A 21,747-nucleotide genomic window follows, 5' to 3' on the forward strand; every position below is an offset into this window, starting at 1 on the left:
GTACTACTCCGTATATTATAACCGACAAATGTGTGGGAAAAGGAAAACATAGTACATGGAGATATTTTCAATGCTTTTTTTATGGTCCGAAACGAGGTTAATATAAAAAGTATTTTATATTCAAATAAGAAAACATGACTATAATTATAGGACGCACGATTTGAAATACAAGACTATAATTTTGAGACGGAAAGAGCAACACATTTGTTTCGCGCTTTTTACACGGCTTATTTTCACTACACTTTAATCATTTTGGATACTCCGACCTAGCGACCAGCAATTAACTAACTATTGACTCCAAACTCTACCATAGAGTCAAAATAATACAAAATATAACTAATGTTGATTGCTACATCTCTTTAACCAATAAAACAAGGTTTTGAATCTTCTAAATCTAAAGTTCTAAAACAATATGCTCCTTTAATAATCCAACTAACAAATGTTGTTGCTTTCACAGATATATTCTAAGGCTAAGCTTGATTAAATACTAGCAATCATTGATACTCCACACCATGAATTACATAAAGGAATTAAACTACATTTATCAACATTATATATGCACAAAAAGGTTACAATTAAGTTTAGCATTTAAAAGCCACAAATAATTAGCACCTTTTGTCACTATCATTTTGCCTAAACATTCTTCACTAAATCCCCTCCCACATCAAACAAAACCCAACAACCAACAAACATAGTAATAATTCCTATATAACTAAGTCATTTTGATCGTGTAATTTGATCATTTGACAATTAATTAAGCAAAACAAGAACCACAAGACAAAGACATGAGCAATACAGCAGCTTGCTCCACCTCCCCCAAACTTCTCTTACTATTGATGGTGATACTACTCTCTTCACTGCTACTTCTCTGTTTCTTCAACTGTGAAGACGAAGACGAAGAAGACGACAAAGATGATCGTTGAGCAAATATCCTGTTTCCCATATTACTATAACCCCTTTTCAAGACCTGATCATTCACTCGATTTTCATCATAATCACCACTTCTGCTGCTTGATTGTTTCTCTCTCCTGGTTTCTGAACTGGGTTGTCTTTGTTGTTGGTGTTGGTGTTGTTCGTCATCAGCCATCTTCTTCTTCCTGTATTTGATTCCACAAGCATTACAGAGTGACTGCACACACAAAAAAAAAATGAAATTTACCCAGAAATTCAATTCAATTAGAATAACTAATTCAAATTTGTTTAAATTAAAGGTAATCAAAGAAAAGATCTGGTTCTGATTTAATACCCTAGGACCATGAGGACCACTTCTCCACAGTGGAGTTCTTGTGGTTTTGCAATCAGCACAGATTTTCTTGAACTCATTCATTTTATTTCAGTTTCCACTTTAATTCTTCAATTATGATCAAAATTAGGTGGGTTTTTCAATGAGGAATTGATGAACCCTAAATCTTGCCTAAATATTTTTAGGGGGAATTTTGAATAAAGGGTTGAAGAGGTGGGATTAAATGAGGATTATAAGGTGGAATTTGGAGGGAGAGATGAAAACCGACCTAAGCGGCTCGGTGATGGTGAAGCTTAAAGGCGCGAAGTTCTAGACATTTCAGGATATTGGACCCACATTATTTCTAAACATTTAATTTTTGTGGATGAAAATTTTGGGGATGAGGTAAAAAAGTGCAGAACCATAAAAACAGAAATTTTGGACACCCGCCAAAATCAGGGTGGAGGGAAAGTGAAGGCGGGAGATTACGTGGCGATATTTGAGGACTGTGGTTTTCTCTTGTATCTTTAAAGGGGTTTCTCACTACTATCTCTATGTCACTTTTTTACTCCTTCGCATCACTTTTTTTACTTAATAATTTTTTTTACAAGTATTTGGTATATTAAGTATTATAATAGGGATATTTTATGAATTTCTGAAAATCAAGGGGCATTTATTGAATTTCGCAAAAATTCAAGGGTATTTCATGAAAAATCCGTAAAAACTATCATTATGTTTATAAATATTGTCATTGCTTTTATAAATAATGTTAATGGTATTTGGAAGTTACTTTTGTTGACTTGGCAACAAAAACACGCAAAATAACTAAATTGCCCTGAATATGAGGTTAAAAACCTGCTGATTACCGGCGGTGTATCAGGCCTCTTATCTTTTCTACATTTCTATTAAAATATACGGATCAATTTAACGCTTTTGCATTCTTATGGAGGGAATATTATTGTTTGATCCATTTTCTTAAGCCCATAAGAGTTGGACTCACATAAAATCCAAGCCTATGACAATAGCACGGTAAGTTAAGATGTTGATTTTCTCAAATTTGGTACTTTGTCCCCTGGCCCATTGTGCTACTTGGCTACCTAAACAAATTAAATCATTGATAAAAAGTCATACGACATCTACATAGAGATTTAAATCTAACAAATACATAACAATCGAATAAAAACTTCCTTTCACCATAGCTACGATCGTAGTATATCAAACATTATGTATACACACTTTTATATCGCTGTGATTTACAGCCTTCAACGACGAAGGGGTCTATAGATATGTTGTAGCCGTGACAAATATGATTTTCGTCTGATTCTTCTGATTGTAGTCGAAAGATTGACATCCTCTTCGATCCCGCATAAATCTTTACCAAAGAAACAACCTGAACTAAACTAAACACACAAAACTTAACTAGAAACAAACCAATCATAGGGGTACTTACTATACTGAAACAATCAAACCCACCATAGGGGTACTTACTACGCTGAAACTATGTAGTTTTATTGAGATCTAACGCAAAAAAACACCATAATTGAAAGAGAAGGGGAGGAAATAACCAAATTTCCGAAGAAAATTGGCTATTTCCGCTCTAGAAAACCCTAATTTTTGTAAACCCTAAAAAGAGAGAGAAAAGAGTGGCTACCTCTAGACTAAAGTCCTGAGTGCTTGTAGAATAATTTATTTTCCCTAATGAGCTATTAAGTAATTATTATTATTATTATTATTATGGAAAACACCAAAACGTTACAAGCTTAACAAGCTATAATAATAATAATAATAATAAAAATAATAATAATAATAATAATAATTATAATAATAATAATAATAATAATTATAATAATTATAATTATAATAATAATAATAATTATTATTATTACTATTATTATTAATGAAATGCTAACAAAGTCAAACATTTTACAAATAATTAGTGCGCAGCCGAGATACAATAATAATAATAATTATTATTATTATTATTATTATTATTACAATTATTATTATTATTATTATTATTATTATTATTATTAGATTTTATCACATTTCGATGCACGTATTTTATTGTTAAGTTAAAATAAAACTCTTATATATACCAACTGCTATATTTATTTATTTATTTTTGCGGGGCCAACTGATAAATTTTATATATTAGATTAAATTAGTTTTTTTTTTTTGGATTGAATTTCAATTTAGCTTTGTTTTTTAATGATTAGAATGTTTGATTTTGGATGAATTTGTATATGCGTAATAATAGTAATTAATCAATTAATAAAAATATCGACATGACACCTAATTATTTATCTACCAACTACTATATATATTAGATTAGATTATAATAGCTTTATTTTAGACTGAATTTCATTTTAGATTTATTTTTTAATTATTAGAGTATTTGATATTGGACGAAGTTGTATATGCGTAATAGTATAGTAATTAATTAATAAAAACATCTACGTGGCACTTGACTTTTTTAATTCAAAAATAATTTTTAAATCTTATTTTTCATTGGCCGAAACCACAAGATTTCCTACGTTGCGCTCTAATATTGGATTGGTAGTTTATTTTGGATTGAATTGAATTTTATTTTAGATTAGTGTTTGATTTTGGATGAATTTTATATTAGATTTATTTTTTAATTATTAGAGTTTTTGATTTTGGATGGACTTGTGTAAATTAGTAATTGATTAAGTAATTAAAATATCAACGTGGCACATAATTAATTATCTAGGCAGCACTCATTTTTTTAATTCAAACATAAATTAGATATCTTGTTTTTCATTGGCCGAAACCATTAGATTTCCTACGTGGCGCTCTAATAATTCAACAAATATGTCTCTTTTATATTATTGAACCAACACCTATCATAGGTCAACTAGCTTAGCTACACAGGTATTCCCTGGAGCTAGGGGTGTCAATTCGGAAACGGATCGGGTTGAAAATTTAACGGATCGGTTCGGGTTGGTTGGCAGGGGTTCATATCGGGTCGGTTTCATGTCGGTTCGTGTTAATACCGGGTCGGGTTCATATCGGGTCGGGGTATAGTCGGGTCGGGTCATATCCGGTCGGTTTGTAAACGAGTTTAGTCGGATGCTTATCGGGTTGGGTCAGATCGGTTCGGGTTGGAGCACGTCGGCTTGTAACAGATCATATCATATCAGGCCAGGTTCATATCGGGTCGGGTTCATGTCTGTCAATTCGGATACGAATTATAAACAATATGGGTTATTACTAAAATCACAATTTTCAATACGTTTATATTATAATAGGGATGTCTTAATTAAAAGACAAGGGCAGTAACTAAATTTTAAAAGTGTTAAAAATTTTAATACCAGTAGAGTTAGTGAGTATATAGTATATGACTTAGTTTTATCATAGATATCGATAAACTAATGACTAATACGTAGTAGAATTTATCACTTCATATTCTTGAAACATACATTTATTGATAAATTAATAACTAACAAAGTAGTAAGTAATAATCGATAATGATGAACTAATACGTAATGATTTGTAAAGTTTGTAAATACAAGTTTGCATATATTCATATTGGTTTAAAGAGCAACGAGACTAACATGTTGAACAATGAAACGAGACAAACAAGTTCCATTGTTAATGAATTAAGTCGATTCAGTTAAAACAACATAGTTTTTCGATTAGAACTTCTTTGGTTATAACTATGAGATTATAATGTATTGAATTAGATCAATTTTGTTCAGTAATCGATTAGTCAGTTGAATATGAGTCAATAAAAGAGTGCAAGACTAATAAATAATATAAATTCACAAGTTTTATAACATTGTCAAATATAACATTCTACATTTGATTACTCTAATAAGCTAATAACTGATGAATTGATGATCATAACTAGTTTAAACTAGAACCTTACAAAATTATAACAATACTAGATTAGATCTCGTGCATGCACGGATTATGATCATTTTTTTGACAAAATATTTACCTAAATATCCCAAAAATACTGCATAATTCTATTTTTTTTAACATACTCATTTAGATTTATTCATCTAATATGCATATTATATATGTGTAATATGCTAATTTTACCGTCATATCGAGTGACCATATTTTTCATTATTAACGTACCGATTTGACTAAAACATTATCAAAAAGTATTTAGCAAAATTATTATTACGTGGTATCTATTATTGCCATAACTTATAAACTACTCCATAATATTTTTTTTCCATACATAGATAGTTATAAAAAAGGGCAGAGAATAATAATAAAAAAAAGATACATATTTTAGGAAAAATGTTTTAGGCGGGAAAATTTTATATCAGGAAGTGACATGCATATGTGTCATTCCTGGTGTCTGTTTTAATATAAAGTAATAGATAAGAATATAATGATCGAGTCAGCCGATTATAATTACGAGGAATATATTGAGGAATACCATAGTTTTTGGTGATCATCAATGGCCTTTGGTTACTCACTTTCAAGTGTAAACCTTGTGGTAAATTCGGGGATTATCCGGTTAAGAGATGTTTGAAACAAATTGATAGAGCTTATAATTTGGGGATAATCAAGTATTGCAAATGTATGGGTATTCTCATAAATCCTTAGCTAGTAGGAAGATTGTTAAAACCTTTTGACCGTGTCAGTTATTAATCTTACTATAGATATACAGAATATTTTTTGACATCAATTTATTATCTTTCTTATATTGACATTAATTTATAAAAACGATATAGTCCATAGTACAACTTTTAATTTGAATCAAATAAAACGTGTTACAATTGTCTTGTAGTTCGGGGGGAGACCGGTTACAAAAGGTTTGGAACAAACAGGTTGTAAACGGGTTACGGGTTGTAAACGATTCGGGTTGAAACAATAGTAATCAACAGTCCGGGTTGAAATAGTTCGGGTTGTAAACGGTTCAGATTGAAACGGTACGGGTTGAAACAGTTCGGGTTGTGAACGGGTTTTCCCGGGTTGAAACGGTTCGGATTGAAACAAATCGGGTCATTAACGGTTTACGGGTCCATTCGAGTCGGATAGAAACGATTCAGGTTACCGCATGGCGGTTTGTTATAGGGTATCAGATATTAATATTTTCTAGACGGTTCAGGTTCGGGTTGAACATTAATGGATCGGATCAGATCATGTTTCGAGTTTCACTCACGGGTTATTAACGGTTCGGGTTGTTAGCAATCAGATTAACCCGACGGGTTCAATAATTCGGGTTGAAAATTGACAGCTCTACCTAGAGTCATTCTCAAACATTTTTTTTTTTTGACATAGGCTAAACGAACTAAAACTAAAGACGAGTGCTGAATGATATTCCATCCTTCCTACATGAGTTTGCTATTTGGTGAGCCCTCTGAACGGCTGTTCTATCTGCTTTGACGATGGTGCATATGTTGAACTCCTTAGCGATCCTCTTTATCTCTTCAGAACAGGCTTTACAGTTGATAGGGCTCAACCTTATTCATAAGCAATGATTATTTGACACGGAGTGGTCTTTTTACATAGCAAAAACAAAGTTACATTTTATAGAGATTCGCGCACTCATGTGGAGAAGTATAAAACAACAATTTAATTGACGAATCAATTTCTTTAATCGGAATTGTTTACTCATTTGTGTTTCTGATCTTGGATAATTTTATTTATGTGCGTAGTTTAAAGAGGAAAGTCCTCCTAATTGTCTTATGTAGAGTTGGGCACGTGATACACGTATGGGCTGGCCGGCTGACGTATCAAGCTTGCGTGTCTACTGTCTAGTACTCTAATGGGCCGTGTCTTAAAAGTCTTGTGCATTTCTTTCAAAATTAAGATTCAAGCACAAACCGGGTCATATTAGTATCAACATCCTCCTTTATTAGTGAGAAATTAGCTTTTGAGTCCGTTTAAAGAATAGGCGATTGTATAATAGTTATATTTTTTAAAAGGAAAATTAATTTATTAATAAAGAGCCATACGACATCTACAAGAAAAATATAGATCTAACAAATACATGACAAATTGATTCAAATAAATGGTTCCTTCGTCAAAACTACGGTCGTTGAATAGATTTTGCATTGTAGAACGTATCTCGTATATAACGCTGGAACATGCAACCTTTTCAGATAGAGGGTCTAACGATTTGTTGTAGCCGCAAAGATGATTTCCACGTGATTCATCTGAATGTACTCGAAAAATCTATACTACTATTTAATAAGGGGTTTTGGAAAGCCACGTATCTCTATTTTAAAACATTTTGCTTTTTCGGTCATGTTTGTGTATCTATATTTTGTTTTCCTGTTAATTTTCGGATTTAATCCTCATTGATTGGTTTGTTTTGTCTTTAGAAATTGGTTTATAGTAAAGGGAATATATTTTCAAATTTTGATTTACTTGATTAATTCTTTCTAATTCTCAATCAGTTTCATTGTAGACTGATAACTTTGAAATTTGATGGGAGAGATGCTATTTGTATTTCTTTCCCATACAATTCTTATACAATTAATTAACCTATAAATTGTTAAACACGAGATGTAAATTTACTTAGAAATGTTTATTGTTATGTTACAGGAGACTTGAAGGTGTATATACTATTGTTGCATGTACGTAATATTTTTCTATTCACTGTTAGCTTTTGTCACAATAATGAAGTAAAATCGATGATTAACAATAACCAAATAGCACCAAATATTCGTGCATCGCACAGGGTTAAAACTAGTTACACTACAAGAAATTGTACTATTAAAGACGGGAAATCACGTCGCGAAAGACCAATAATCGTTGATTAACGACGGAATTTCCTGTCGCGAACCCGTCATAAAAGAGGGTCGTCGTTAATAGAAAATCCCGTCGTTAAAGACATTTGCGACGGTTATTCCCGTCTTTGTTTGGTTGTTAGCCCCGCCACAAAAGACTTTTACGACAGGATTTTTGACCCGTCGTAAGTCGTAATTAGGTTGTCGTTAAAGATACACATTCTTGTAGTGTTAATATTTATTGCGATCCCGCATAAAACTTTACCAACGGATCAATTCTACGTAAATTAATCCACTACGAGTGAACGACGAACCAACAAACTAAAACTAACTCCACCTTACAGAGACTAACCAACAAGGATGAACTCCGCCCATATGCTGTAAAATCAATTGAATTTAAGACAATAGGTGCATTAATTGAAGACAAAGGGTCGGAAATAGTCTAATTTTCGAAGAAATTAGACTATTTTCGGCCTACGACGGCCAAGAAAATAAACCCTAGAAGAGAGAGAGAAAGCATCGAGATATTATTCAATTGTTCACTATATAGTGGTTATTTAGTCTATCTTTTTAAGTTCTAATTTTATCGAGCACATGATTTATGAGAGAGTATATGATTTAAATAGAGGTAAATTTTGAAGGTCGAAAGAATACATAAAGTAAACAACATATTAATATTGAGTGTTAATAGGGAAGATGGAGTGGAATATGTTGAATGAATAGATTGGTGAATTGATGTTGTATGAGGAAGCTGGAGTGAAAAGAGGCGGTTGAAGTTGTATAATATATCAAACAACAAAGAAAACATAAAATAAAATAACCAAATTGATGGAGGAAATAATGAATGACATGTGTCATTTAATCAAATCAAATGTGGTGACACGTGTCATCTCATCAAATGTAGTCCCGTGTCATCTAATCAAACTAGCTTTTGAGCCCGTTCATAGAACGGACGGTCGTATAGTGGTTGTTCAGATGTCTTTTGAAGTTTTAATTAGTGAGTACTTGCGATTTTTGGTAATATATGAATTAAATAGAGGTGTAATTTGAAGGTTGGAAAAATATAAAAATTATATGTTAAATAAATATTGGATGTTAAAGGGATGGAGTGGAAGAGACTAATGAGTATATTAGGCTATTATAACTTGATGTTGAATAAGGAAAATGAAGTGGAAGAGGTATTAGAAGTTGTAAATCATAGAAACAATAAAGAAAAATTGAAAAAAACAAAAAAAAATGATGGATGAAATGAGAGATGCCACATGGCTTCTAATAATCTATGACGTTCCTAGGTATAGACTAGGTATAGATGTGGTTCCGCTTTTAAAATATTAGGTATAGATATATTGGTTCAATTGGTTATAAATAAGTATACCAACGCCCGACACGACGTCCCCTGTCGTGCTCGTGCCAAATCTTTTAAATGAAATCTATGCACAACACATGTCTATCAATGTGTCTTTCATGTCGTTTCGTTCATACAACGGGCTAGTATTGAGTCGGATCATAAGATTCTTGCGCTTAGGAGGCCGGACTTGTTTTTTTTTGGTGCAAATGAGCCACAAGGGCGGGGATGAGAATCGATCTCATGATTACCTAAAACCGAGATGGAAGCTCTAACCAACCGAGCTATTCATCACTCTCAGGAGTTTGGATTTGTCATTGTGCACTTACACTATGAGTATTTGTAAGAATAAGACACTACCAGGCTAAAAGCCGGAAACCTAGCCTGTATTAACTATCAAGTAACAATCCAAGTTAGCGGGTAAGACCCGTTTGAAGAGGGGAAAGGGTGAGAGAACCCCACTCCAAAGTTATATTAGTAAGGTTTGATATCACACCTTTGAAATAATGAGGTACAAGGAAGTATTTTCGGATATCAGATATGTGCTTGCAAATGCATATCATAGTAAAAGATAAAATAGGAAAAAGGACAAAAAAGAAATTGAATGATATTTTTTTAAACAAAAATTGCATTTTTTTTTACAGAATGATACTTTTTTTTACATGAATGATACTTCATTTTTTGTCTTTTAGCTATTTGTCTTTAACTGTATCATATATCTGATATCCGAAAAAACGACCTCAATAAGGTACAAACTTTACCACAGACTAACTTGATGATCAACACGATAATACTTGATAATTATTTTTTGTATGTCTTTTATCAACAATTTGGTATACACTTGTACAAGTAACTTGTTTATAATACCAAATTCGTATTATTATCTTTGTCATCAAACATAAACTCATACTTAATCTTAGGATTTGCCACGTTCAACTTAGTTAGAGTACTTAGGTAAAGTTAAACATTACTATCCTTAAGCTAGATTAAATCTTAACTTCTATTTTATTCCTCTATTACGCAATCACGTTTGAGAATAAATTTTCGGTCAGAGGATATGTGCCCTTATTTCATGGAATATTCCCTCTATTGCTTTTTTTTTTTTATAATAATTATTCTTATAAACTTTTTTTTATACTCCGTATATATTATTGGTTATTGCTTGGTTTTGAAGTTTATTGAGCGTTGACTTGACTTGTAAATTACTACTGTGCTTCAAAAGTAAATCCACTAAAAAAATTCAAATGCATGTGAAAATTAAATTATTTCCGTGGATATGATCAATGTACGTAGCATCATTAAAAACATTATCCATGATCAATCACAATTTTATCTGTTATATCATTATACTTACCGATTAATGAATACGTATGAAGTGTTTACTAAACCAAGTACAATACAGATAGCTATAGATTTACATCAAATCTCGTACAAGTATCAAGTAGACTTACAAGAAAAGTCATATTGCCTTATTTATTGGATTTTTTTTATTGTTGCAAGATCGATGATTTTGGTATTCACAAATTATTTCTATGTAGTTAGGTTATCTTAGAGAACTATAAAAGGGGAATGTGGAGTGTCGTTTGGTGTAGTTGAATGCTAACTAGCTAATGCAAATCATTATTACATGAAGTGCCATAAAAAATACGTTGTTTTTTGGAGATAAATTAGGCAGAAAAATATTACTCCCTCCGTCCCTTAATACTCGCACCGGTTTGACCGGTGCGGAGTTTAGAACATTTGAATTGACTTATTAATTTAATACTTCCTCCGTATTTTTTTAAGAGATACACTTGGTCGGGCATGGGTATTAAGAAGAATAATTGAATGAAATAAAATAATAAAGCAAGTGGGGTTGGATAGATATTTTAATAATTAAATATGTGGGGACCATGTCATTTTGGTGGGTGGAGGGTGGGGTGGGTTTATGAAAATATTTGTTTAATAGGATGGTGGGTGATAGGGTATATTAAATGTATTATTTAATTAGATGGTGGGGTTAATAAGTTACTAAAAATGGCAAGTGTATCTCTTAAATAAATACGGCCGGAAAAGGCAAGTGTATCTCTTAAAAAAATACGGAGGGAGTAGGTGTTTGTTGATAGTGTGGTATTTTTTTTAATATAGTTAGTGGGAAATGTGTAAGGGGTGGTGAGTGGTGAGTGAGGGGTGTTGATTTTTAAATGATTTTTTATAGGGAATAGGGGTGTAGGTGGGGTAGTAGGTAAGTGTGAGAAATAATATAATATTGGTAAAGATTTCCATTTATAGAAGCGGTGTAAGTATTAAAAGACGGTCCAAAAAGAAAAGCGGTGCAAGTATTAAGGGACGGAGGGAGTATTACAAATATATGTTACATAAATGACATATTTGAGAACGAAATTGATTTGAACAGGTTCAAAACTACCCCAAATAGGCAAATATCCCACCACACCATCATTACGAGAGCTAATTTTATGGGATTGTGTAATTGCGCAGGCAAAAGTCCGTAAAACTATAGAAGGAATAGAAAAAAGAAATGAAAATGAATTGAAAAATCAGAAGTAAACCCGTAAAAAACGGAGCTAGATCTTGATCCGAGTTTGAAGGAGTGGGTGGGTTAATCCGGTCTCACAGCAATCATCCATTTTTCCAATGCTTGCGTCTCTCTTTCTCTCTCCTCGCACATGTGTTACGGTTGCTAATGCTTTTCTTGCCCCGCTTAACTGCCTTTTCTCTCCTCCTATAAAATTCGATTAACCCAAATTAAGAAAAACTACTTCCCTGGACGTTTCAACAAATGCAGTTCCTCCTCATTGGCAGTTGATTTCAAGGTTCGTCTTTTCTCTTACTCTTTCAACTGGGTTATTCAATGCATTTTTGTTGTATCAATTGTTTTGATTGATCAGGTTACATGATGTGCTTCAAGTTTCTAGCTTTGTGAAATGATGCTTAGATTTGATGAACTTAGACCCAGATTGCTATTTTGGTTAGTTTGGATTAAAATTGAAATCCCAATTCATTGAATTTTCTGGGTATTTGAGTGTTTGCTTGTTTGGACTTTTTATCTTTGTCATTTTCAAAATTTCAATTCTGTTTGCTTTCAATTGATGATTGAATTAATGAGTATTGTCTTATTGGAAATCTGCCAAGCCAGTGAATCATAGATTGGTATTTATGGTGATGATCTTTTTCCAATTACCTTTAGCAAGTCAAATGGTTAAAGAGCAGGGAAAATTGGATAATAGTTGGTTAATTTTATTTACTGCAACAGTGATCGGTTTGAATTAGGTTAGCAAGTAGCAATTTTGCATAATGTTGTCTTTTCCAGTGCTGTTGAAAAGTGATTTCTGTATGTGTTTGTGTGTCTGCATTGTGTTATATACTTATATGCGATTCACAGTCATGTCAGCCAATTATTGAATCCGGTTTTAATGTTCGTCTGGTTATGGATCCAAGTATGAGACAACTTGATTTGGTGCCTGCATTGTGTTGGAGTATATGCACCTCATATTCTCATAGATTGACCATTGCCTCTTTCGAATCCCATAGCTGGTATACTAGGGATTTTTGTTGGTTTTTATCCAGAATATTGCTGGTTTCTTATTCAGATGTCGCCATGCCATTGCATGATAACTACATCCATCATCGGGATATCAACAAATGCTTGCAACAGTTCTTTGAAATGGACATGTTTCACATAGGGGTATTATTTGTTGGTGTCCAGTAGGTTGTTCCTGAATAAATGACCTGTTCATGGTACACAGCTTATGTGACATTTTAGGAGTATTTTGTTGTTAACATTATCAATCTTATATTCCACGAATAACATCCAGCAGAGAGATATTTGTGCTTTATTAAACAAAAGAGATGAGAGAGGGTCTTTTATTGGCCTAGATGATAAATTGCAGCTGCAGATTTATTAGTGGATTAAAATGGTTGTGGTTTTCCGACTTTGTATATTTTACTGTTGTCAATTTTGTTATTCTAATTGTCAGCATCTTGATCCTTGGTTCGCAATTGTTTGCCAAGCACAAATAGACTTAGCAAACTATTGCTCTTTTATCCATTTCCATCCATTATTCTGTTACATATGACAAGAAACTTCTTGTTTTTAATTTTAGTCTATTATTTAGGTTAAATGTTCTGTATCTATCTATAGGGTTGATATTAGAGGCATTTCAGGTAAACACAAAAGTGGGAAAGGATCTGTTTGTTTTTACCCTTGTTCTTATTTAAAATCTGTGCTTAGTTTGCGGAAGGAAACTTTTAGCTGGAACTAATTTTTATTTTTTTGCTAACCTAAGATGGTGATCTTTTGTGCTAGTTGCATACTCTATAAGGTTGTACTCAGCGACTCACATTTTACATCCCTTGCAACTGCTATCATCAGGTCTGAACTATCTGTTTCTGATGCAAAATCCCTTGCTTTTCTGGTTTTGCCGGTGTTCGAACACTTTAAGTTCAGATGAGAACAGCCCCAATGTGTTACTCGATCTTGCGAGTCCCTAGATTCAGAGTTTGCTCTTTGGTTAATGCATGGTGGGAAGGCTCTGACTCTGTACGTCCAACATGTAGAAATGTATCCAATTTTAGGGTACTAAATTCCAGTGTTGGTGGTCGTGAAAGAAATGGAAGTTGGAGTCGGAGACCCTTAACAACTGCAGGTGAAGGAATTAGCAAAAACTCCTTGAGCAGTGCAGCCAATGTCAGGCTTGACTTATCAAATAAAGCAATTGTGAATACAACCACAGACTTGAAAAAAAGCGTAACTGATGGTAGCAATGCAGATATTCGACAACTGATAGCTGAGAATAAGGATTTGGCTAGCCTTGCAACTTTTATTGTCTTTGATCTTGAGACAACTGGCCTTGACAGAAAATCTGAAAGAATTATCGAGATCGCGCTTATGGACCTCGGTGGTGATGAACACAACACTTTCAGCACTCTAGTTAATCCTGATCGTAATGTCCTAAATTCAGACATCCATAATATTAAAACCGAGATGGTCAGAAATCGTGATGTTCCAAGGTATTTCAACTAGTATCTTCTACAAACTTGATTTTCACAAGTACATTTTGTTATTTGTGGTGTACCACTGTACAAAAGATTTGGCCTGCGCTTTGTTAACTAGTTACTGCTTTTTTAATATCTTCATACCATCTTAGAATAGATAGGAAATGTGTGATTGGCAGTTAATTCTCCCCCTGCCCCTGTAACTGAAGTTTGTCATGATAGTCACAAACTTAATTATGTAAGAGAATCTTACACCATGCGTAAATTTTCTACATTCAGTGTCATTCCTCACTCTTTCAGTCTCTTTCTGTTCCCTCTTTCCTTGAAATTTCCTCTTTCAAACACGCTATTAGTCTGATTTGTTTATTTTTCTTGTTGTTTATCTCATTATAAAGCTTGAGTAGGATAATTTGAACTAATCCTCATGAATTTTAGATGACTATACCGGTAGAGTGATTTTGACGTGTTTGGTTTGGATCTGATGTAGGATGGACCAACTTATTCCAATACTGCTTCAGTATGTGAAAAGCCGTCAGAAGCCAGGGGGATATGTGGTGTTAGTCGCACATAACGCTAGAAGTTTTGACGTTCCGTTCCTGGTTAATGCATTTAAACGACATGGTTTTGAAATCCCTTCAAACTGGTTTTTTTTGGATACTCTTCCTTTAGGGCGTCAAGTACTGAAAGCCGCAGGTGTTGACTCTTTCTTTTCTTTATCTCCCTCCCCCCTCTTTTTTGGCTGAGTTATTGTCATCTTAAGTTGTCCTTTTGGTTGTCATCAGGAGTAACAACTGGGTGCCGGTTGCAAGGACTTCGTGAGCATTATGAAATCCAATTAGAAGGTCCAGAGCACAGAGCCATGTCAGACGTGCTTGTTTTATCACTGGTGTTTCAGAGAATTACCTTTGATCTCAAGCTTCCAATCCACGAGCTTGTGCAGAAGGCTTTTACTGCTGATGAATTAACAAGTAGCAGCGCGAAGAATAGAAGTGCAAAGAATAGAAGTCCGAAGAAGAAAAAGGACTCAAGCTAGCTAGTTCTGTTCTTCCTTGTTGTCATTACTACTGTATCATCCATTGTTGTTAATTTATGTGATTTAATTCTTCTAATTTTAGGTGAATCACTCATTGTAATCCCATTCTCTTGGGCATTTATAGAAATGAAAGCAAAATTTTAGATCTTTTGTGTCCTCGGTTTCTCTCTTCTCTGTTTGTTGACCAATGGAAACATATAGTTCCAGACTTCCAGTGGACAGTGGTTGAACTGAGTGGTTTAATGGCAAAAATATAATGAACGAACAAAATCCGGTTTCATCTTCATTTGGCCGAGCAGTTGAATGTTGTACATCAGGATTCAGGAGGGGGAAGGTAATGGTGCAAACTAAACTATGAATTGAAGTAGACTACTGAGATTCTGGTCTTTTGAATTCGGAAAAAATGGAATGAGAAGTTCAGTGAGCCAAAAAATTACTTAGTTTAGCATCATAAAAATGCTCTCGTTGAGAGTCGAACTCAAGACCTCCCGCTTACTAAACGGGTGCTCTAACCAACTGAGCTACGAGAGCTTCTTGTACAACGGACAAACTTTTATTATTTGATTTGACGTAAGAAATAATACAAAACCCGTCATTTTAACAACTTATAACAATATACTCCAAATTCGAATGAACTCCCTACGAAAAATCTATATATTATACTAAAACACACTTATATTTTCCCTCATAAAAACTGCATACTCTGTATTTAAAAATAAATAAATTATAAGTTGTGTTGAAATACAACCTCTAATAAATTCTTCTTGAAAATAATAATGATTTTAAATATTATTGTACAAAATGATCATATATTTTTTATTTGTATTGCATCTAAAAGCAATTCATTTTTTCAATTGTTGGTTGAAAATCAAAAGAAACAATCTAAATGCTCAAAAACATTAATGAAGTCGTACAACAAGTCGTGTTTTGCACGGGAGCTCTAATATTTAAAAATGGTCTAGTTCTTTCGGCTGTTCATTGTGAAGCTTAAGCAGAGTGTAAACAAAGCGAGTAATATGTTCCATAAGAAAACCGTGTTAGTTTTGTTGCTTACATTTTTACAGATAAACTATGTCTGAATCTTCAAACAGTCATCTGCGGAAGAATATCTAAAGAATCATCGCTTGCTTGACTGAGTAATCTTTCCAAGAGACAAAAAAGAAGAGAGTTAAAATGTACAAAATTACAGCTGCCCTTGGGGCACAAAATCATTTCCAAAATACTATGAGAACTTCAAAAAAAATACTTATAAAAAAAGACCGTATGGAACTATAGTATGCAGCATATCCAGGTGAAGCAGCCAAGAACCTGATGCTTTTACTCTCTGGCTGACAGCGGATGCAACAAATTTGATAATAGACGGTAAAAACCAATTCGTATCATTTTCCCTTTTTACAGTATAATTTCCTTCAAAATCAGGAGAACTATCATGACGAAGCACATTATGATGAGAATGGTTGCACATTTCACTATACCCCCATGCTTCTGTGTTCTTTCTGCCTGCACGTCCACAATCCCAAACAGTAACAAGGATTGTATGAGAAAAAGAACTACCCAGAAAAAGAGCTGAATAACAATTTTGGATCTATTATTACAAGAAAGAAAGATGACCTTCTGCAGCTGTTTTAGTCCCTCATTGACAGTTATTGCTACATTCTGAATGTTATAGTCTATCCTATCAACGATTGTACCCTGCACGCAAGCATGATAGGATTAATTAATCTGTATCATGTGTATGCTCAATTTACCTACCGTGAAATGTGTATAGCTGCATGCTAACCTGGTCTATCACCAAAACAGAGAGATCCTTCATGATTTGAGCAAGCTCATTCACTGATTCGACAACCTATTGTACAAATGAAAGAAAAAACTGGTAAGCTATCACAAGTAACAACTAACTATGCACATAAAATTATGTTTATGACTGTAAGAGAAAAAGATCAGCAACTCAGGAAAAGGATATATCCTACAACACATGGAAGTGTACTAGTTTTAAATTAAAAGGGTATAAAAGAAATTTGGCTTGAGCTATAACTCTATAAGTCTATAACTGCGTCCGTTACCTGCTGGATTTCTCTCTCCCTTTCTACTGTGAAGATTTCACTTTTCTTTATCCTGGCTAGTTGGTGCTCACTAATCTCCTGCAGAATTTTCAAAACTAACACTGTCAAAGTTGAATCACAGTTTGTAAAGGTAAATAGATCCAATGGTTAGACCCATTACAGCCATTAGTAATATCCTAATAGCTATTAATATACAAAATTACACCTATAGAAGTAATTACAACTAAAAAGGAAAAGTGATATTGGTCGAAAACTGTTTCCCTTCAAGTTATGAGCTTCCCCTCAGGATAATATTACATTCACACAGAACTCGTAACAAACTACTGAAACGGTTTGAGCAGAAAAGTTGCAAAGCTACTAAAATAAAGATCAATTGGCCAAACAAATAATATAGTTATGTCTTCGCAGGATGATTGTCACAGTTTGCAACAAAGATTCATTTTTATGGGATAAACATCTAATTAAGCTTGAAACACAACAGAGAACCAGGTCTTATTACCTGGTCATCAAAGTCATCGTCTCCTACTTGAGATCTGCTTTCTTTCATATTTATTTCCAAGTCTCCATCTGACCCCTAGATCAAGAAACAAACTACCTTAAATGTTTGAACTTTAACAGGACAACGATAGCAATCGTATCAAACTAACAAAAAAGAGTCAAAATATAGGATCAAACACTTACCTCCTTTTGCTTTTGAAGGCGCTTTAAATATGCAGATTGCTTCTTCCGAAGCTCCATTGATAAGTTTTGAAGATCAGTTGCAAATGAACGCTGCATTTTGAACGTCCAAATTTAACTGTAAAACTTGACTGACCTTAACCAAAAAGTCCAACACTGAGAAGTCAGATTTATTCATTTATACCTGCACATTTTTCCTAACATTTATGTCTTCCGTAGGTCTACCAGCTGAAAGTCTATGCAATCTCTTCTCTGACCTCCTTATTAAATCTGTTATTTCATGAGTAAGATTCTCAATTCGCCGTTGATCTTCTTTACCATCTCCGAATGATGGCATCAATGCTTTTGCGTGGGCCTTTGTCAACTCAGACATTTTTGAACGTGCACGCTGCACGTTTGATGCCACATCTTCAGATACATCTACCCAAGCTGGTGGAAGACCAACCTCTACTGAACCCTTTCTGTATCAAAAAAACTTGATCAGTTTCGTTGAGAGGACAACACTACAATAATAACACGAACACATTGCAATTTGCTAAGACGATGTTCCAAGTTCTAACATTACAGGGAAACAACATTTTGTATCTTCAAAAACACAGCTTAAGGTTTACAAAGAGCCTTTTAACTTTGGAGAGAGTACTGCTACATCAAGGAGTACACAGAAATAAGATAAGTAACCTAGGTAAGACAACGTCCTTAAATTACTGAAATTCTCACCAAGAGTTCAAATCTTAAGTTAATATAAGGCTTGTTACAGGGATAACACAAACTGTATAAGTACACAGTAAATAGAGCAGAGATGATACTCTCGTGGGATCACAATACTACCAAACCATGCTTAGCTGCAGAATTCAGTAAAACAGCTACACTTTTTTCAATAGGTCGCATGTCACACTTTTGTGTTCCTAAATTGGACTTCCCCAGAATATTATCACTTTCTAAAATTAGCAAGTCAAACTTTCATTTCTATTTTGTATCTCATTATAGCTTTATTGTAGTTAAGAACTCCGTGAAAACCACCTTGTGCCATATGTAAATGAGTAAAACCAAAACAAAAAACTTACAAGGTGAAGGATATTTATAACATTTGAAGTCGATTATGTAATATAAACATTGATCAAATCTGCATTGTTGTTTATTGCTTTGTTACTTAGTCCAACAATCCCCCAAAAACTGAAAAAGGCAATTAATGAATAAAAGTGATACATTTCGGCCCATTACAAAACTAGGAAGCAAACTGTGTTCCTGTACTCCATCTTGTACAAGCCAATCAAGTACCAATAGTGTATTGTTTAGGGAATGAGGGAGTATTGCCATATAGACAAACATTTAAGATGTTAACTTCTTAGTTCTTACAAACTACTCTTAAACATAAGTGCATCACCAATTCTCCCAAGTATATCCATAAATTCAAATGTTGCTGAATCCTAATCTCTACTTAGACATCTTGGACAAATATTAACCACTAACTTTGACAATAGCCAACACTAAATTCAACTATTTTTCCACAAGTGCTTTTGTATCTTATGTTCTCAACACCTCTTCCAATTTAGTATCATGTTTTGTTGTTTTTTTCTTCAATGCATCTCGAAAACGAACCATAATAAAACTCCAACAATATGGATAGCACCTCAACATTGTCGACTTAACATTGGGGTATCCTTCTATAGTACAGCCTCCTAGACTCCTATGTTCAACTCCTACTAACACTAAGGGCTTGTTTGACAATTGGCTGGTGACTGTTTCACTTGGCTTGTTTGACGGTTGTTTGAATATAGATTTTGTAAATATGTGCTTGTTAAAGTTGGTTGTTGGCTACTAGCTGTTTCATACAAAATGTAATTACCAAAACGAAAAACCAACCACCAATATAAAAAACTACTCTTACTAGCTTTTAAGTTTTGGTGGGAAAGACGGCTTTTTAGCAAGGAAAAACCCATTTATCACACATGTATTATTGGTTGTTTGACCATGTAGAAAAAGCCAAAAGCCATCAAAAAGCCATTTACCAAACATGCCCTAAGGTGTGGGTTTTCGAGGTAGACGGTTCAACATCCCATTAGCTACTTTCGAATTAGGCTAGAGTCGGGTCAACTTTTGACCGCCCGGATTTCAAAATCACATCCTTTGCAAATTAGTGCTCATTCACACCAAAATGTACTACTCCGTAGTAATCTCAATCAAAATACCACAATCAACTAAACAAATTCTTGGCATTTTCCCAAATAATCTGTTCATAAACAACAATGTATATCCAAAAACGGATAAGCAACAAAAACAATAACCAAAACAATTGAAAGTTGACAAAATTGAACAAACCTAGAAGTTCCAGGATCCTCAGAACTAAGAGGAGTATAAGAACGAGCACCACGGTGAAGCAAAGAGGTAGAAGCCAATTCGATACTCTGCTGAGACGACGTCGTTTTCGTCGACGACGAGAACCCGTCAATCGGGGTACGTACGCTCTTCAACGCATCTCTGTGCTTCCTAAACAAAATCGTCCGATTCCTCGACGTCATTGAAATCTCATACCATCAACTTATCATCAAAATTTAGAGGAAAATTGTTAAATTGAAGATTTTGAAGACAATGCCGAGGGATTTAAGATCTGAAAATCCCTAATTTCGGTACATTTCATATATATCCCACCTCTCTTGCTTTGTTTAGAGAGGGATGAACTGGAGAATCTGGAAATGTGGTGATTCAATTGAGAGGGTCAGGGAGAGGGATTTGGAGGTGACAGAAATTGTTGAAATTTTGGCGGCAACGTGACTACGTGAGAGAGAACGATGAGGGGCTGATGCGAGCTGCGCTTCAATGGCGGGGGAATGGGAAGAGAAAGAGAAAGCTCGGTAATGGCAAATTCCTACCATCCAACGACTGTTGACTTTTGCCAAAAAGAATACCATTGACTTTTGCCAAAAAAAAATTTACTTCATTACGGAGTACTATTTTGACTAATCCGTTGATAAAACGTTAGTTTAGCCAATTACTAGTCTAATTTCATATATAAAAAAAAAAATATAATTCCTAAATATAGCACCCAAATAGTTTAGTGATACCATAAGAAATCTAACAAAAGTATGTGTACCATTCATAAAAGTACGGAGTAAATAGTTGGATGATGTCATTGATCTTTTTTAACTTATAAATTACAATAAGTGGTGAGAGAAGGAGTGTGTCAAAATGTAAGGAAGAAGTACTTCTTTGAAAAAAGAAACTATTTGAACTTTTTACTTTAACAAAATAATGTAGATTAAAATTAAAGTATATATTGCATAGTGTACTCGGATTACAATATAAAAAATGAGAAAACCAATATAAGTTGGTGGGAATTCACCTTGTAATTCGAAGGTCACATACATGGAGGAGCCCCCTTCAAATGCGAATTGCTTGGGAGTGGCTGAAGCATAGACCACTAGCCCTGCGTAACTTAACTATTGAAACCTTTTGAGTCAAGTTTTGAAAATTTTGACCATAAATTCTCATTAGCCTATAAGAAATAATACAATCATGTGGAGTCTTGTGAGATCTGTTTTATTGTATATTTTTGAAATTTCAATTTTTAATTCTCCTTGAAATTTAGAAATATTTACGTTTTAAGTCGTGTAAAGTCAAATGAGATAATCTTTAGGGATGTAAAGAGCAGTTGAATAAGGTTCCATCGAGAGCTCTAAACATACAATCATCCCCCA

At 33.8% G+C, this 21,747-nt stretch overlaps 3 protein-coding genes and 1 non-coding gene across 6 annotated transcripts; 1 reads left to right on the forward strand and 3 right to left on the reverse strand.

Annotated features, from left to right (window-relative positions):
• Positions 1–517: 517 nt before the first annotated feature.
• Positions 518–1,615, reverse strand: LOC110775120 (GATA transcription factor 16). Its single transcript, XM_021979726.2, has 2 exons — positions 1,247–1,615; positions 518–1,129 (listed from the first exon to the last, which is right to left on the reverse strand). The coding sequence occupies exons 1-2, from the start codon at positions 1,325–1,327 to the stop codon at positions 755–757; spliced, it is 456 nt and encodes a 151-aa protein (XP_021835418.1). The 5' UTR covers positions 1,328–1,615; the 3' UTR covers positions 518–754.
• Positions 1,616–11,837: 10,222 nt separating this feature from the next.
• LOC110775124 (exonuclease DPD1, chloroplastic/mitochondrial) lies at positions 11,838–15,456 on the forward strand. 3 transcript variants are annotated; one of them, XM_056827680.1, is made up of 4 exons: positions 11,838–12,096; positions 13,590–14,293; positions 14,766–14,971; positions 15,061–15,456. In XM_056827680.1, exons 2-4 carry the CDS (start codon positions 13,731–13,733, stop codon positions 15,309–15,311), a joined length of 1,020 nt encoding a protein of 339 aa, XP_056683658.1. In that variant the 5' UTR covers positions 11,838–12,096; positions 13,590–13,730; the 3' UTR covers positions 15,312–15,456. The 3 variants fall into 3 exon arrangements, with proteins under 3 accessions (XP_056683658.1, XP_021835423.2, XP_056683657.1); XM_021979731.2 differs by having other exon boundaries at positions 13,656–14,293; XM_056827679.1 differs by having other exon boundaries at positions 11,839–12,096; positions 13,731–14,293.
• Positions 15,457–15,768: 312 nt separating this feature from the next.
• On the reverse strand, positions 15,769–15,842 carry TRNAT-AGU (transfer RNA threonine (anticodon AGU)). Its single transcript has one exon. It is a non-coding gene; the product is annotated as a tRNA-Thr (tRNA).
• Positions 15,843–16,299: 457 nt separating this feature from the next.
• LOC110775126 (tlg2p-like protein a) lies at positions 16,300–20,979 on the reverse strand. Its single transcript, XM_021979733.2, has 8 exons — positions 20,372–20,979; positions 18,237–18,513; positions 18,056–18,145; positions 17,874–17,948; positions 17,375–17,452; positions 17,092–17,157; positions 16,923–17,003; positions 16,300–16,811 (listed from the first exon to the last, which is right to left on the reverse strand). The coding sequence occupies exons 1-8, from the start codon at positions 20,569–20,571 to the stop codon at positions 16,704–16,706; spliced, it is 975 nt and encodes a 324-aa protein (XP_021835425.1). The 5' UTR covers positions 20,572–20,979; the 3' UTR covers positions 16,300–16,703.
• Positions 20,980–21,747: the final 768 nt, after the last annotated feature.

This window comes from Spinacia oleracea, chromosome 4 (assembly GCF_020520425.1).
Source record: "Spinacia oleracea cultivar Varoflay chromosome 4, BTI_SOV_V1, whole genome shotgun sequence".
Lineage (NCBI taxonomy): Eukaryota > Viridiplantae > Streptophyta > Magnoliopsida > Caryophyllales > Amaranthaceae > Spinacia > Spinacia oleracea.